The 18,037-nt window shown below is 38.7% G+C and overlaps 1 protein-coding gene across 3 annotated transcripts in view; it reads left to right on the top strand.

Annotated features, from left to right (window-relative positions):
• Nucleotides 1-18,037, top strand: part of CLIP2 (CAP-Gly domain containing linker protein 2) — a 278,140-nt gene that overhangs the window by 152,601 nt on the left and 107,502 nt on the right. For all 3 annotated transcript variants that reach the window (XM_053707490.1, XM_053707489.1, XM_053707491.1), the window contains exon 3: nucleotides 14,392-14,924. In XM_053707490.1, coding sequence (XP_053563465.1) covers nucleotides 14,392-14,924 — 533 coding nt within the window. The remainder of the gene's footprint in view (nucleotides 1-14,391; nucleotides 14,925-18,037) is intronic.

Here is an 18,037-nt window from a genome sequence, read left to right as displayed (position 1 = left end):
CACATCTATACACTTAAACACATTTTCTCACACAGACATGCACACATACACTCACACACACTCTCATGCATAGACATACACACATATACACACACTCTCACACTCACTCACACGCTCTCTCAATCAGACACACACACACTCTCACACAGACATATGTTCACACATACACTCTCAAACATAGACATGCACACATATACAGTCACACTCTCTCACACAGACACACACATACATACAAACACATTCACACACACACATATGCACGTACATATGCTCTCACACACTCTCTCAAACAGACACACACGACTGTTATGCCTTTACCCCCACTAATAACCTCCATCTTATGTAGCCACTTCTTCACCACAAATATATATATATATATACACACACACATATTCAGATTAGACGTATATATATATATGTGTGTGTGTGTGTGTGAAATATTTTATCAGAAAGTGCTCTTGCTAATCTATAGCATTCCTGCAAAACTGCTGCCATATAGTGCTGCAGACACGTGCATGCTCCTGAGCTTACTTTCCTGCTTTTTAATAAAGGATAACAAGAAAATAAAGAAAATGAGATAATAGAAGTAAATTGGAACGTTGTTTAAAAATGATATGCTCTATCTGAATCATGAAAGACAAAATGTGGGTTTCATGTCCTTTTAATATACAACATACAGATTGTGATACTTTAGAATTTGGAAAGTGCTATTGGAATACATTAACCCATCTAGAAAAAAAAACAGTGGGCAAGATTGGAATAGAACCTGTTAGATATATGAAGAAAATGGAAACATTGTATGGGAAAGCACAGTTCTGGGAATACAGGCTGCTATCACCACTACATCTTAGTTTATGAATTAACTTTCTTCATCCTGTTGCCATGGCAACAATGCAGCGTAAATGAAGGTAGCTTTGTATTTTGAGATATTTCAGAATGTTTTTCTTCTTTTTTTTTCTGTCACAGTTGATTTTTTACCAGGGTATATTTAATTTGTATGAGACTGCATGAGGCTATATATTAACTGTAGACCTTTTTTTAATGTAAATGTGTTTTCTTTATTTCTGGTGAGGGAGACAAAAGCCACCAGTAAGCACTAGGCTTCTTCTAAGGCAGCTATGATTATACCATGCCAAGCACACTGCATTGTATTACTACAAAGTCAGAAGAACAAAGACTGCCACTGAGATCCATTTCTTCCCTTGGCAGAACTCAGTTATTTAACATAATGGGGCCGAGACGGCAGACAGAAATCAACCTGATCGAATATGATCGGGTTGATTGACACCCCCTGCTAGCGGCCGATTGGCCACAAATCTGCAGGGGGCGGTATTGCACAAGCAGTTAACAAGAACTGCTTGTGCAATGATAAATGCCGACAGCGTATGCTACATCGTATCATGTCTGCTCGCACTTTGATAAATATGCCCCGATGTCTCAAGACATCTACATACAAATATATGTCAATAATAATGCAGAAAATGTGTAGACCTTACAAATACTGTAGTCAGCAACAAACGCTTGCTCATGTTTTGACCTGCCGTCTTTGGGCTAGATTATGAGTGTAGCAGTAACATTTGCGCACCAGATCGATAAGAGGTATATCGTGGGTGTTTTAGTTGAAAGTAAACGCGATCACTTGAGTTCAATCATGATTGACCCTAGAATGATTACCGCGTCCTCAGAGCTCTGGTTAACTGTTTCACGAAACAAAGAAGTGTCGCAAAACACATAAAAATATACTACAAAGTACAGCTACACTTATAATAACACCATCTAATAAAAATGATTTTGAAAAAATATATTGCCCAATTTTTTTTATAAAGGCTCAAAGATATGAGGTCTCAGGTGTAAGAAAAAAAAAGGCAGACATAGGGCTTTAACATACATATACATGTGTAAAGATATATATGGAGAGGGAAGGAGAGGGGGGCCCTAGAATGGAGAGGGGCTAATTAGAGGGAAGAGAAAGGGATCACTTGGAGGGGGAGGTGGGTGAATGAAGGTTAGGATTAGAGAGCCGTTTGAAAGGGATCAGGGAGATGGGAAGGTAAGGGGGTTAATCCTACACTGCAGAAAATAATAATAATAATTAAAAAGAAAGTATTAAAACTTCACATTGGCAGACTGTCTGCCAGTACCTAAGAAGGTGGTAACCAGTGGGGGTAAGGGAAGGAGGAGAACTGTTTAGGAAACATATGGTAAGGATCAAGGGGTGGGAGGGTAATCTCTACACTACAGCTAAACTTATCCTTACAAGCTACCTTATTAGCCCCTTAACTGCCAGGAATTTCAGAGGTGTGGTGCGCAACTGCAATTAGCGGCCTTCTAATTACCAAAAAGCAATGGCAAAGCCATGCACGTCTGCTATTTCTGAACACAGGGGATCCCAGAGAAGATTTTACATCCATTTGTGTTATAACTGCACAAGAAGTATGTAAATAATTTCAGTGAGAACAGCAGAAAAGTTAACAATTGTTTTAATATGATCGCATTTTGCAGCGAAACAGTGGCATGCAATATACCAAAATGGGCCTAGAATTATACCTTGGGTTGTCTACTAAAATTTTTTTATAGTTATGGTAGGTAAATAAAAAGAAAACAAGGCTATATTTGTGTTTAATTGGAGTGATGGCAAAAAGGCTAAAAATTCTCTGGTCTTTTGGGCATGTTTTAGTCTGAAGTGCTTGGTCCTTAAGGGGTTAAACACACACACACACACATATATATATATATATATATATATATATATATATATATATATATATATATATATATATATATATATATATATATATATATATATATATATATATATGGTCATTGGAGCCCTTTGCAGTTAAGTAGATGAAAACATGTAAAATCATATGTATGCAATATTTATTCTTAATAAATGTTTTAACTATATCTTTTCTGTAAATATTTCACATTCCAATGTTCGGCCCATAGCAGAATATGTTCTAAGTATTTATAAACAGATATTCCTATGTATATCTGTATATATCTATACCTATATATTATCTTGTGTACCAAAATACCATTATATATATATATATATATATATACAGGGAGTGCAGAATTATTAGGCAAGTTGTATTTTTGAGGATTAATTTTATTATTGAACAACAACCATGTTCTCAATGAACCCAAAAAACTCATTAATATCAAAGCTGAATAGTTTTGGAAGTAGTTTTTAGTTTGTTTTTAGTTATAGCTATTTTAGGGGGATATCTGTGTGTGCAGGTGACTATTACTGTGCATAATTATTAGGCAACTTAACAAAAAACAAATATATACCCATTTCAATTATTTAGTTTTACCAGTGAAACCAATATAACATCTCAACATTCACAAATATACATTTCTGACATTCAAAAACAAAACAAAAACAAATCAGTGACCAATATAGCCACCTTTCTTTGCAAGGACACTCAAAAGCCTGCCATCCATGGATTCTGTCAGTGTTTTGATCTGTTCACCATCAACATTGCGTGCAGCAGCAACCACAGCCTCCCAGACACTGTTCAGAGAGGTGTACTGTTTTCCCTCCTTGTAAATCTCACATTTGATGATGGACCACAGGTTCTCAATGGGGTTCAGATCAGGTGAACAAGGAGGCCATGTCATTAGATTTTCTTCTTTTATACCCTTTCTTGCCAGCCACGCTGTGGAGTACTTGGACGCGTGTAATGGAGCATTGTCCTGCATGAAAATCATGTTTTTCTTGAAGGATGCAGACTTCTCCCTGTACCACTGCTTGAAGAAGGTGTCTTCCAGAAACTGGCAGTAGGACTGGGAGTTGAGCTTGACTCCATCCTCAACCCGAAAAGGCCCCACAAGCTCATCTTTGATGATACCAGCCCAAACCAGTACTCCACCTCCACCTTGCTGGCGTCTGAGTCGGACTGGAGCTCTTTGCCCTTTACCAATCCAGCCACGGGCCCATCCATCTGGCCCATCAAGACTCACTCTCATTTCATCAGTCCATAAAACCTTAGAAAAATCAGTCTTGAGATATTTCTTGGCCCAGTCTTGACGTTTCAGCTTGTGTGTCTTGTTCAGTGGTGGTCGTCTTTCAGCCTTTCTTACCTTGGCCATGTCTCTGAGTATTGCACACCTAGTGCTTTTGGGCACTCCAGTGATGTTGCAGCTATGAAATATGGCCAAACTGGTGGCAAGTGGCATCTTGGCAGCTGCACGCTTGAATTTTTTCAGTTCATGGGCAGTTATTTTGCACCTTGGTTTTTCCACACGCTTCTTGCGACCCTGTTGACTATTTTGAATGAAACGCTTGATTGTTCGATGATCACGCTTCAGAAGCTTTGCAATTTTAAGAGTGCTGCATCCCTCTGCAAGATATCTCACTATTTTTGACTTTTCTGAGCCTGTCAAGTCCTTCTTTTGACCCATTTTGCCAAAGGAAAGGAAGTTGCCTAATAATTATGCACACCTGATATAGGGTGTTGATGTCATTAGACCACACCCCTTCTCATTACAGAGATGCACATCACCTAATATGCTTAATTGGTAGTAGGCTTTCGAGCCTATACAGCTTGGAGTAAGACAACATGCATAAAGAGGATGATGTGGTCAAAATACTCATTTGCCTAATAATTCTGCACTCCCTGTATATATATTTATGAATAATTAGAACATAGTCTTCTATGTGAAGAACATTGGAATATGAAATATTCATATTTTCATGTCGGGTTAGCGCTCATGAGAATTTGCTATCGGGTTTGCGCGCAAATAAGGTTTTTTCCACTTTTTTGCTTACTTGACTTCTATGGGGGAATACGTGAGCACGCACACAATATTCTAACTTCGGATTTTTGTGTTTGTTGGGTTAGAGTGCAAGCAAAAACAGTTTACTTTCAACTCATAATACAAGTGCAACCCTACGCGCGCAAAAAGACGAACTTCTAGTGCAGTTAGCACTCGAATGGGAGAGTTAATTAGTGCTCCACTTTTTAACTGCCTTTTTGTGTTACATAGTGTGCACTAATATGCATACCCAATCTCCTAACAGTGCTGTCATATAAAGAAATTAGTTTAGCCGATGGTTTGCAACTTATTTTCCTGTGGGAAAACTCTTGATGTGACTTTGAAATTCAAATGGCACCACTAATTTATTTAGATATGCTCTGGATACAAAAAGGACTGCACTAAAGCAATATAAAGCTTAAAATAAAAACAAATTCTCAGATGTGTTTATGCTTATTTGTAATTCATATGCATTATACATTTATCTGACCTTGCTGCATAAAGTAATCTACTTTGATTCCCCCTGTATTGCTTAAACCCTAAGCATTGCACATATAATCTAGTGCACTATTATAGCACTTCAAAGCTAGTAGAGCACATGCAAGTGAACATGCGTATTAGTGAGCATAGGTCTCTCTGGGTAGGGCATGCTATAATTGTTGGCCCCCATTGGAGACGCCTATGCTTGCATGTAAATGCAGAAAGCAGAAGACTGCATCAATTCATAGATTTATTTGAATTTATATAATTTAAAACATAAAAACATAGTTTAATATCTGTTTAATAAAACACATTGGTATACAGATTAAACACAGAAATTAAGATATGTTTGCAGTTCTCTAAGTAGAACTCACTAGTGAATACTGACCAATTAAGGACTAGATTATAAGTGGCACTGTTGCTTGCAAGAGATATTGTCTTTTTTTTTGGGACTGAAATAGCACTCATATATATTACAAGTTGAAAGTAAATGCAATCGCGAGAGCGCAATCACATTTTATACTCATTGGGTTAGCGAGACTGAAAACCTCACGTAAAGAGTAGTGCATTAAAAAAAGTTGCACTAAACACAACATAAATGCATTCAAAATTACAGTTATACTCATATAAACACTGATAAAAAAATAGTCACATAAATACTTAAAAATAAAAGTTATATGGGTTAAAAGTAGGGTTGCCACCTTTAATTCAGGCCAAACCCGAACACTCTTGCACCGTGCACAACAGAGCAAAAATGTTTTACACGTTACACACTATGGGGCATATTTATCAAGCTCCGAATGGAGCTTGATGCCCTGTGTTTCTGGCGAGCCTGCAGGCTCGACAGAAACAGCAGTTATGAAGCAGCGGTCACAAAGACCGCTGCTCCATAACCTGTCCGCCTGCTCTGAGCAGGCGGACAGACATCGCCGGAAATCAACCCGATCGGGTTGATTGACACCCCCCTGCTGGCGGCCTATTGGCCGCGAGTCTGCAGGGGGCGGCGTCGCACCAGCAGCTCTTGTGAGCTGCTGATGCAATGCTGAATACGGCGAGCGTATTGCTCGCCGTATTCAGCGAGGTCTGTCGGATCAGGTCCGCCAGAGCTTGATAAATAGAGGCCTTTGTATGACAGCACATAAACACAAATTCGCACATAGATATTCACACTCTCTATTTCACATACACACGCACTCACACACACATTCTCTCACACACACACATTCTCTCACACACACTCTCACACACATTCTCACACTCTCTCTTTCTCACACACACGAATACACTTACTTTGACACACAGACACACACACAGAAAAACACTGAGAAACACAAAGATACTTACACACACAGATACACTCCCACACAAAGACACACATGCAAGAGAGAAATAACTGTAGGCATGTGCAATATGTTACGAATGCACAATGTCCCTTTTCTGGCTGTGGCTGTTTTCCACCACCCTGGGCATTTGCACGTCCAGGACTGATTTAAACCAGGACACACAAATGGAAACCTGAACAGTCCAGGTCATTCCCGGACAGGTGGCAACCCTAGTTAAAAGGTATATGGTATATGACAAGGTTTGACTGCAAATGGCTATAATGTATATATGCATAAACATACATGTCTAAATATGTGTATGTATATATATATATATATTTCAATATAATTTATATGCCAACGACACTCAATCTTCATCTCTGCTCCAGACCTATCTCATTCCTTGCTAACCCATGTCACTGTCTTTCTCACATCTCTTCATGGATGTCCTCTCACTACCTTAAGCTAAACCTCTCCAAAACTGAGCTCCTTATTTTCCCCCCTTCTTCTAAAATCTCCACCCCTATCTCTCTATAACTGTTGACAACTGCATCATTACACCTACCCCGCATGCCCGATGTCTTGGGGTCACACTTGACTCAGATCTTTCTTTCACTCCTCACATTCAGGCCTTGGCTAAATCCTGCTGCTTCCACCTTAAAAACATCTATAAAATTAGACATTTCCTCACACAATAAACAACTAAGATTTTAATCCACTCTCTCATCCTTTCCCGCCTTGACTGCTGCAACTCCGTCCTCTCTGGTCTCCCTAGCTGTCGTCTAGCTCCTTTACAATCCATAATGAATGCCTCTGCCAGGCTCTTCTTCCTTACACGTCGCTCTTCATCTGCTGCACCTCTCTGCCAATCCCTTTATTGGCTTCCTCTTGCCTCCAGGATTAAACACAAAATTCTGACTCTGGCATACAAAGCCCTCAGCTACACTGCTCCCCTCTATATCTCAGACCTTGTCTCCAGATACTCTCCCTCCCATCCCCTTCGCTCTGCTCAGGACCTCCTACTCTCCTCCTCTCTTGTTACCTCCTCACATTCCCATTTACAGGACTTCTGCAGACTGGCTCCATCTTGTGGAACAAGACTAGCGCCACAAGATTCTCCCCTAGTTTTGAAAGCTTTAAGCACTCCCTAAAGACTCTTCTGTTCAGGGATGCATACAACCTACACTAACCTTTCCTAATACCAGTTCCTCTCCTCCATTGCTATCCGCCATCAACCCCTTTCGAATGTATGCCTAAGAGCCCAACTCCTTGCAGATAACCTTCACAAGAGCTGACTACAACAGTGCAACTATAGGCAGGGCCCTCTACCCATTTGATCCCTATAATTGCTACCTTGTATACCGCCTATGTTTATAGCGCTGCATAATCTGTATAGTGCTGCGTAATCTGTGTGTATAAATGTGTGTACATATATAGCTAAGTGTTTATGTGTTTTATTGTATATATACTGTACATATTTCACATTCCAATGTTCATCACATACAGGAATGTTATTTTTATTGTAAATATATAACTATATCTGTGTATACCTATACCTACATATAGCTATTTCTATAGATATATAGGTATAGATATTTATTTTACACTAACATTATCAAATATATATATATAGATATATATATATATATAATATTTAATAATAAAAATGGAATTTTGTTCTGTGTGAGGAACATATAAAGTAAAAGCCATTTGTGTTTTGCGCATTAGGTCTAACGTGTTGGATTAGCGCGCATGAAGATTTACAAATTTCAAAGTGCGTTCTTGAAATATAAAATATAAAAAAAATATTAATAATTATTAAAAATTATTATACATGCTATAAAAAATTCTTAATAATCTATTACAGTATCTATAATGATTTTTAATAATTTTTACTATTTTTAAATATGTTATATTTAATATTTCAAGAATGCACGTTGAGATTTGTTATTCTTCATGTGCTCTAACCCAACACCACGTTAGACCTAAAGCGCAAAACACAAGCGCATTATGCCTATTTTAGATTCATATGTTCTTAATTTTTATTATTAAATATATATTTCTATAACTATCTGATAATGTTAATGTAAAATATATATCTATACCTATATATCTATAAGATTATCCAAGCAGTTTCCAGATCAGCCCACCAAGAGACAGCAGCCTGGGTGCAGATATAAATAGCATATGTAACAGAGGTAAATGCACTCTCAGGACTTCCACAAATTTCTTTAGTGGAACGTTTTCGGGGTTCACAACCCCTTCATCAGCATAAACTTACAAGCAAAACTCAAACAATTTATAGTGCTTCAACAAATCACTCACCAAACAGGTGTTGCTCCAAAGTGCGCCAAATATCGAGTGTGGAACGCATCTTGCGTTCCACAGTGCTAAAGCCTACCGGAAGTGATGTTATCTCACTTCCGGTTTCGCGGCTACATAGTATTAAGTATACAGGCTATTTTATGACAATTCCTCATACACTATGTCGTCTAAATGTGTATTAAACAAGAGGTGACACAAACTGAAATATATTTGAAAAACTACATTAGATCGCCGTAATGCTATTCCTAATCGGCTGATCAAGTGCCATTGTGTATACAAATCTCCATGGCAACTGTAGCCATGGTTATGATAAACAAGCATTAATCGTGTCTTAACACTGTGATCAGTTGCATAGTACACAGATAAGTACAGGAATAAATTTATATACAAAAAGTGGGGATTTTTGCTGAACTTGTTATCAATTGATGAAATGATGTTAAATGACTTTAGAAATTCAATTGGCACTTTTCCTGGCTGTGCGCCTTCAGTGCCTATTTCTGATGTTGTATAAATTGGTAATGTATTGGGACCAGTTGGGAGAAAAATTATTTCACATCACCAAAATGGTATATATATGTACCCAAATACTTCTGTACTGCATTTATGGCCACATACTACAAAGCCCACTAAAGATATTCACCTAATTTAGCAGTGAAATATCAAGGAGATTAACAAGCATGTATAGAGAGGGAAGTACGTGCTTCTATCTACAATCAACATCCAAAGGTGGAGGTATATCCCATTATATCTCTGGGAGGTGCCTTATTATATCATATCGGACAATATGGAGTGATGTGTAGGTATAGATATTGTATACATCTGGTATAAATTCATCATTATCACACTTATAGACAAAGATAGATTTGACCAACTTATAAAAAACCAAGTATGATCAAACAAAGATTGTCCATCTTGTTACTCCCTCATATTCAGAGGTAATTCAATGGCTTCCCACTTCAAGGTCTAAGGTGCATAGGTAGGTAATTATGCCTCAGGGACCAGGCTTCCACAACCCAGATGAGGGCAATCACCCCCATTAGGGTGTGTCGTAAGCGACCAGCCTTCATTACTCGTGAGAGCAATGGGGCTGGAAGCTACACGTAGCCACAATGACCCTGGGTTATACCCCAAGTGTGTAGCACTGCCTTGTGGGATCAAATAAGATTTTTAAAATCTGGAGTGGTGTTTAATCCGCCAGGATGGATAGTTCCAAGTTTGAAGATCCACTGAGCTTCACGTTTAAGCAGTATCTTGCTCCTGTCCCCTCCCCGATCCAATGGGGGTATGTGGTCAATGAGGATGTAGCATATCGAGGAAACAGAGTGGCCTTGCTTGGCACAGTGGCGTGCCACAGGTTGTTCGGACTCTCCCTGTTTCAGTGCAGATCTTATTGCGTGCCTGTGGTTTTACCCACATAGAAGCACGAGCATGGGCAAAAAAGGAGGTATACCACGTGTGTAGTAATACACGTAATGGAATGTTTAATCACATATCTCCTATTTGTATGTGGGTGATGAAAGGTTTTGGTACTGACCAGGCCATTGCATGTTGTGCAACCTAAGCACCTATATGATCCTTTGATATTGATTGTAGCCCCAGTGGTGTAACTAGATTTCTGATCTGTTCGCATTAAGAGGTCCTTAAGGTTAGTACCCCTCCTGAATCCCACCATAGGTTGTAGCTGTTGGGTAAATGTTAATTTTGGATCAGATGCCATTATGGGCCAGTGCTGATGTAAAATTCGTCCCGTATTCTTTGTGGCTGGGGTGAATGTTGTAGACATAATCAACTTATTGCTCGTGTCTCTCTTCGGTGTGGGCTTAATCAGTTCATTTTGGGTGAGTGTAGATACTGTGGTCATGGTGTTTTGGATAATCGATGATTTATACCCCCTTTCACGGAATCTCTCTCCCACTCCTGTCAGTTGGGAGACCCCAGTGCATACATCTGAATTGTTTCTCATTGTTCTTATAAACTGAGACTCGACTATGCCCTTTAGAAGGGCAGGAGGGTGACAGCTATCTGCTCTCAATATAGAATTACGGTCAGTTTGTTTATGATATAGAGTGGTACCCAATTGGTGTGCATTTTTAAAGACCGTCAAGTCAAGGAAGTTGATAGTCTGTCTATCAACAGTCATCTTGAATTTTACATTACTGGTGGCCATGTTGTAACTTTCAAACCAAGTTTGGAGGTCCTCCATGGTCCCCCGCCATACCATAAAGATGTCGTCAATATATCTATAATAGCAGATCACTGCTGAATTGGTAGAGTTCCATAGATATAGATTTTCAAATTGAGACATGTATATGTTGGCATATGCGGGGGCCATGGAGGAACCCATGGCCGTACCAGCTGTCTGCAAATAAAACTTACTTTCAAATCTAAAGTAATTTTTATACAAACAGTATTCAATCAGAGAGAGGAAATATTCAACCGGTGGACCTTCATAAAGAGGGTTGTTAGTGATATGTTCCTCTACAGCTTTGAGGCCCTCAGTATGGGGAATAATGGTATACAGACTGTTGACGTCCAGACAGACCAATAAGTCATCTTGCTGGACGTCAACAGTCCGTATTTTGCGAATGAAGTCCCCTGTATCTATGATGTATGACTTTATTTCCTTTACTACAGGTTGTAGTAGTATATCCACCAGTTGGGCTACCGGTTGTGTCAGCGAATCCCTTGCCGACACAATGGGCCGGCCTGGTGGGTGGTCCAACGTTTTGTGTATCTTTGGGATGGAATATAGGATAGGTATTTATCTATAAGATTAGATATATAGGTATATACAGATATATATATATATATATGAAAATTTATTTACAATAAAAATAGCATTTTTCTATATGTGAAGAACTTTGGAATGTAAAATATGAATAACTCCTGTCTGGTTAGCGCACGAGCGGTACAGTGTTAGGTTTAGTTCTTCTGCGCTCTCCTTTGACGTCTGCTGGGAGAATATGCTAACGCGGTCCCGATATTGCAAAGTCCACTGGTTAATATGTGTTGGGTTTTGCTCGTTCGCAAACTTTTTACTTTCACCTTAATAATAATACGATCACATGATATGAAAACAACCCGACACACCCAAAAGATTACTTCTACCTTAGTTTACACTCGACCGAAAGGGCTAAATACCACACCACTTGTAATCTGGCCCCAAATAGGGTGCTGGACATAAATCTGAAGCCTAAAGCTGCACGTTTTCCCCTTGCAGCTAGATAACAAGCAGTAAAGAAAGGGAGGGAACCTTAAGGCTTGGCATAGTGTGTGCCAGGCGTGCTCTTAAAGTGAAGGTAAACTTTGATGATTAAAAGCCGTTTTTTAAAAATACTTTTAAAAACAGGGGCACTTTCATTCATCAAAGTTTACAAAGAAGCCATTTCTTCTTTGCACAGCCAGAGCTGCTTCCCCCACACGGAGATCCTCTCTTCACACGTCATCAATGACTAATCCAGCTTCCTCCAATCACGGCTTTCCCCCCATGGTAGTCATTGCCCAAGGCCATGCCGTGATTGGAGGAAGCTGGATTAGTCATTGATGACGTGTGAAGAGAGGATCTCCGGGTGCGGGAAGCTGCTCTGGCTGTGAAAAAAACAAAGGTAAGTTTTTAATCAAAATGGCTGGCTTCTAAACTTTGATGAAAGAAAGTGCCCCTGCTTTTAATAGTATTTTTAAAAAACGGTGCTTTCATTCATCAAAGTTTACCTTCACTTTAAGAACTGAAGATAATAATCACTGAATGTAACTTGAATGACGTTCAAGTCTTCCTCTCTATCTTGTTAAACACAACCTTTGTTTGTTGTATTATTTAGACCTACTTTAGAGTAAGATGATTACATATGTTTAGAAACTGTCACCATAAACACTATATACAGGGCTGGCAAAACTCAACACTGTAGCAACAGAATTTTATAATAGGGGGAAATGTTCTACAGGAAAAGACACATATATCAAAAGCAGACTGCATACAACACACTAACCACCAAGCAAGTGATTTTTAATTCCCTTCTTGGCTTGCAAGCGGTAAAAAAAATGTCAACCACAAGGAACACAATTTGCACATGCGCTACAGCCGGTTACGAGGGAGATAGAAAAATTACAGGGATCACAAGAAGATCATGATGTCACTGATGACGAAAAAGGGGCGGAGGCAGACAGACATTCTTTAAACGGCAGCGGCGCCAAAAGTAAGTGCTTTAACTTGAAAACGGAATATATGTAAAAACTGGGCTACATTTGTAAAAAACGATCTATGGAAACTTTCTAGATATAACTTAAAACTATTTTTGGGTTGACTAGCCGAGAGCTAAGGCTTGGACGATATTAGTTCATGCAAAAGGACAATGATCCCAAGCAAACCAGCAAGTCTACAAGACCTTAAGAGAGATAAACGAATGCCCGCAAACCTCAATGAACTGAAGAAAAGTTGTAAAGAAGAGTGGGCCAAAATTCCTCTACAACGTGTGAGGAACTGATGAGGTTATACAGAAAATGATTACTTCAAGTTATTGCTGCTAAAGGTGGTTCTACAAGCAATTGAATCTTAAGATGTACTTAGTTTTTCACACATGGCTTCTCCATTTTGGCTTTATTTTTGTTAAATAAATCATGACACAGTGTAATATGTCATGTGTTGTTTTTCATCTGAGGTTGTATTTACCTAATTTTAAGACCTGCTAAGGACCAGATGAGTGGTGTTATGTCCTGATACCTAAAACCATAGAATTCAAAGAGGGTGTATTTTATTTTTTCACATGAATGTATGTGCATGTATGTGTGTATGTCGCACTTCTTTGGAGGGAAGCTTGTTGAATGCTACTTAGTGAGCTAAGACATAATATAAGAATTTTGTATGATGTTCCATTACATCATGTAGATAAAGTACAATGGACTCTGTTAAATGAGTACACTTTTGTGTGTTCTGTGCAATTAATAGTTAAATGATTTTCTTGTTCTGGGCAGCAAGGGAGGCAATTTACAGTTGCATGTGATGCTTGAAATAAAGGGGTTAAATCACTGCATGCATGTGTATGTGCATGCTTGTGTGTATGCAAGTGCATATGAAAGGAAATGAAGGAATTGTCATGTATATGGAAAAGCGCTATTTAAACATGTTAAAATATTTTTGCTTGAAAAAAGATAAAGTAGTATAAATGGCTATAGAACCAGGAGACATAATCTTAGGAAAAACCTACTGGAGTATCAATTGGTTACTGACTTATAAGGACAACTTTAATTTTTCTATTGATGGACATAAGCTGCCCAACCCCAATTCAAACCCCAATTCAAACAAAGATATAAATTTTTCAAAAAATAACTGTATTAATATATGCTATTTCTGAGGCAATGGAGATACATATTGACTTCAGTGTCACATTTACATATGTACTTATGTATGTTGGATAAAAAGACAAATACTTGTTTATCTGCTTGAGTTATGTTATATTGTACCTAAATGTTCTACTGTTCTAACATGATTTCCTTTGTTTCTTAGGTTCTCCTTTACACAAACAGGGATCTACCTCTTCAGTTAGTGGAGATAAATCAAGCTTGAAGATCACTGAAGTGGGGGATGAGTTCCTTGGAGATTTTGTGGTTGGTGAACGTGTATGGGTCAATGGTGTGAAATCCGGTGTGGTACAATATTTAGGAGAAACCCAGTTTGCCCCAGGTCAGTGGGCAGGAGTTGTACTTGATGATCCAGTAGGGAAGAATGATGGATCTGTAGGTGGAGTGCGTTACTTTGAATGTCAGCCTCTACAAGGGATTTTTACTCGACCATCCAAACTAACACGGCTGCCGGTGTCAGATGGAAGTGATTCCCATTCAGTGGAGTCCTTAACAACTCAAAACTTGTCCTTGCACTCTGGCACTGCCACCCCACCTCTAACTACTCGTATTGTACCACTGCGGGAAAGTGTTCTCAATAGCACAATAAAGACTGGAAATGAGTCAGGATCAAATCTTTCAGACAGTGGATCTGTGAAGAAAGGAGACAAGGACTTGAGGGTTGGAGATCGTGTTCTGGTAAGTTATTAGTTTATTGTCATGAAGGTCACATATGGTTTATTTTGAATTGGTAATAGCATAGTAAATTATATTTTCTTTCATTTTATCACTGTTATAGGATGCTTATTTTCTCTCATATACATAAAAATATGCAATTGGGATTTGTTTTATAATAGAGGTACACAAATGCATGGTATATAAAGTTAATATTAACTAAACCTCAGAAAGAATAGATGGGTCTTGAAATCTTGTTTTTTTTCTGTATTAAAGGGACAGTCTACAATATAATTGTTATTGTTTTAAAAGATGGATAATCCCATTATTACCCATTCCCTAGTTCTGCATAACCAACACAGTTATATTAATATCCTTTTTACCTCTGTAATTACCTTGTATCCAAGCATCTTCTGACAGGCCCCTGATCACATGACTTTTTATTTATTATCTGTTGACTTGCATTTAGTACTGTGTGGAGCTAAATCTTAAATAACTCCCCGAGCGTGAACACAATGTTATCTATATGGCCCACATGAACTAGCAGTCTCCTGTTGTGAAAAACTAATACAAAAGCATGTGATAAGAGGCTGTGTGTAGTGGCTGTGGCTTAGAAACAGGCAGAAATTTAGATGTTTAAATGTTATACAGTATATTAATATAACAATGTTGGTTGTGCAAAGCTGGGGAATGGGTAATAAAGGGATTATCTATCTTTTTAAACAATAACAATTTTAGTATAGAATGTCCCTTTAACAAAAATGAATCTTGAAAATAAATCCCCAGTCCTTATGTAGTCCAACCAACATTGTTTATTATTTATATGTTGTGTTTTAGCTTTTTTTCTTTACCTATAGCAACAAGAAAAAGAGGCGATGCAGGCACTGGAGATGTATGCAGTTACATTTCCAGAGTTTATTAATAGCACATTCAGTAGTACATTCTCCAAGATTTCTTCTTTCAATCATGATAAATTTTCTTGGGCCTTGATTTCAAGCTTTCTGAAATGCTTGTTCGATATTATAAAATAGGAAATGGCTTTTGCTTATATAAAAACCAAACAAAACACGTTTGATAACTCCCACAAAATCCAATCTCCATTTCCCCATTAAAAGTGATCATGGCTGTTGATTGAAAGCCAAAATGATTCTTGAAAAAAATACTGCTCTCCAGCCTACCCAGCTGCTCTCACCCAACTGACCAGGTCATTCATTCTGCTGGACAGCAAGCTCCTTCTTCTGATAGTCTCCTCTCTCTCTGCATGTTACAGCTATCATAGTCTTATAGATATTCTTTGTGTTTTTTAGTTTAACATTCCTTATCTGGGTTTTTTTTTTGGCACAATGCGATCTTCATCAAAAATGGCCTTCCCTGTTGGCACAAGCATCTTGTTTTTCAGGTCCAAGTATGTGCAAATTGGTGACCGATATCACTATCATTTATCCAATGTGTATTATCAATCAATCTGTGGTGTTAAGCATCTATCAAGTTAAATTTGATGTGTACATTTTGTTATCAAATATCAATATTTAGTTGATAACTTGTGGTCAGGGGAATTTTAACCATCAAAGTCAATGCTGTCCATGCACATATGGGTGACATTTCCGATCTGATATTTTCCCAATATAAGAATGGTGTTATCATTTGAATAGCAATGGTTTTGATGTCCATAAAATGTGTATCCAGCACTAAAAAACTAAAAAACTAAATTTCCATCTTAATGTGGGAAGAGTCCATAGCTGCATTCCTGATTTGTGGGAAATACTGAACCTGGCCACCAGGAGGAGGCAAAGACACCCCAGCCAAAGGCTTAAATACCTCCCCCACTTCCTCATAACCCCAGTCATTCTTTGCCTTTCGTCTCAGGAGGTTGGCAGAGAAGAATTAGAAGATTTCGGAGTAGTCTCTTATGGAGGGTAGTACTCTTCGAGATGGGACTGGAGTTTTAAGTAGTCCTGTCAGCCTCTCAGAGCATGGATGAAAGTTAGAGTCCGGAGATGCAGGGAGAGTCTTCCTGCGAAACCATCCCGACTCATATTAACAGCTCCATAGACAATCAGCGTTGACGAGTTTCACTGCCTGCTTTCTTCACTCAAGTCCATGTCAGAAGCGATGCTACTATCTATCACACTTGAAGATCCGTGTTCCTGTTCCACAATGTAGATTCTGGTAAGATCATTTCATATTTTATACATGTATGATAACGCAAGAAGACAGGGTCACAGTGTGACTCCTTTTATCTGTATAGAATCAAGGGTTAATATTTTATATGTTTATTTGATTTTATGTTGCTTTTATGTGTGAGATGTTATGGGCTCATAGGCTGTTATGGAATATACAGGTTTCAATTTCACTTTGAGAGCCATGCAGCTTACAAGCTTGGCGCGCTTTCTCATAGCAGGGACGGTCCTGCATTGTGCACCATGTGATTCATTCCCTTTTTCCTGACCGGGTGTCTATCAGAGAGGAGTCCTAAATCTCTGTACTGTCTGGGTCATAGGAGGTGGTGAGTGCCCCAGCCATTGGGGTATAAGGTTGCCGTTTTTTTGAATAAAAAAGATGTTTTATTTCTCTAGTTCTCCGGTTATTGCACTAGCGATGGAGGATTCTGTTACTTTAGAGGGAACTCCCTCTATTCCTAATGATAATTCCTGTTTATATGGTGAGGAGACCTTAGTTCTGCCCTCTCAATTATGTTCCATATGCCTTGATAATGTGATAATATGAAACATGTTTGATACCACGGAGCCGTCCACCTCTGAGAAGTTGTCGTCCAGTGAGGTGCGTACCTTACATTTTTTTTTCTACACATGTAGTTTTCCCGTAGCATTGCTTCAGCTTTTTCTGTTCAGGCCCGTCCGGCTCTGGCTGAAGTCATGGTCTGCAGATATGACTTCTAAGTCTAGACTTCTTCCCTCCATTGAAGGGAATAATTTTGTCTGGTCCAGGCGTGGACTCAATTATTTCCATGGTCACCGAGGGCAAGGGTGCCCTCCTACCGCAAGAGTATATGAACTAATCTAAGGGGACGATTTTCATTCTGATAAAGCCCATGTCAGCAGTCCTCTACTAAGCCAGAGCAAACCAAGAGCTCTTGGAAGCCGGCTCAGTCCTGGAATAAATCCAAGCAGAGCAAG

The sequence above is a fragment of the Bombina bombina genome, chromosome 3 (genome assembly GCF_027579735.1).
Source record: "Bombina bombina isolate aBomBom1 chromosome 3, aBomBom1.pri, whole genome shotgun sequence".
Lineage (NCBI taxonomy): Eukaryota > Metazoa > Chordata > Amphibia > Anura > Bombinatoridae > Bombina > Bombina bombina.
The sequence above is the reverse complement of the archived record's forward strand: the minus strand, read 5'-3'. Positions and strand labels throughout refer to the sequence as shown.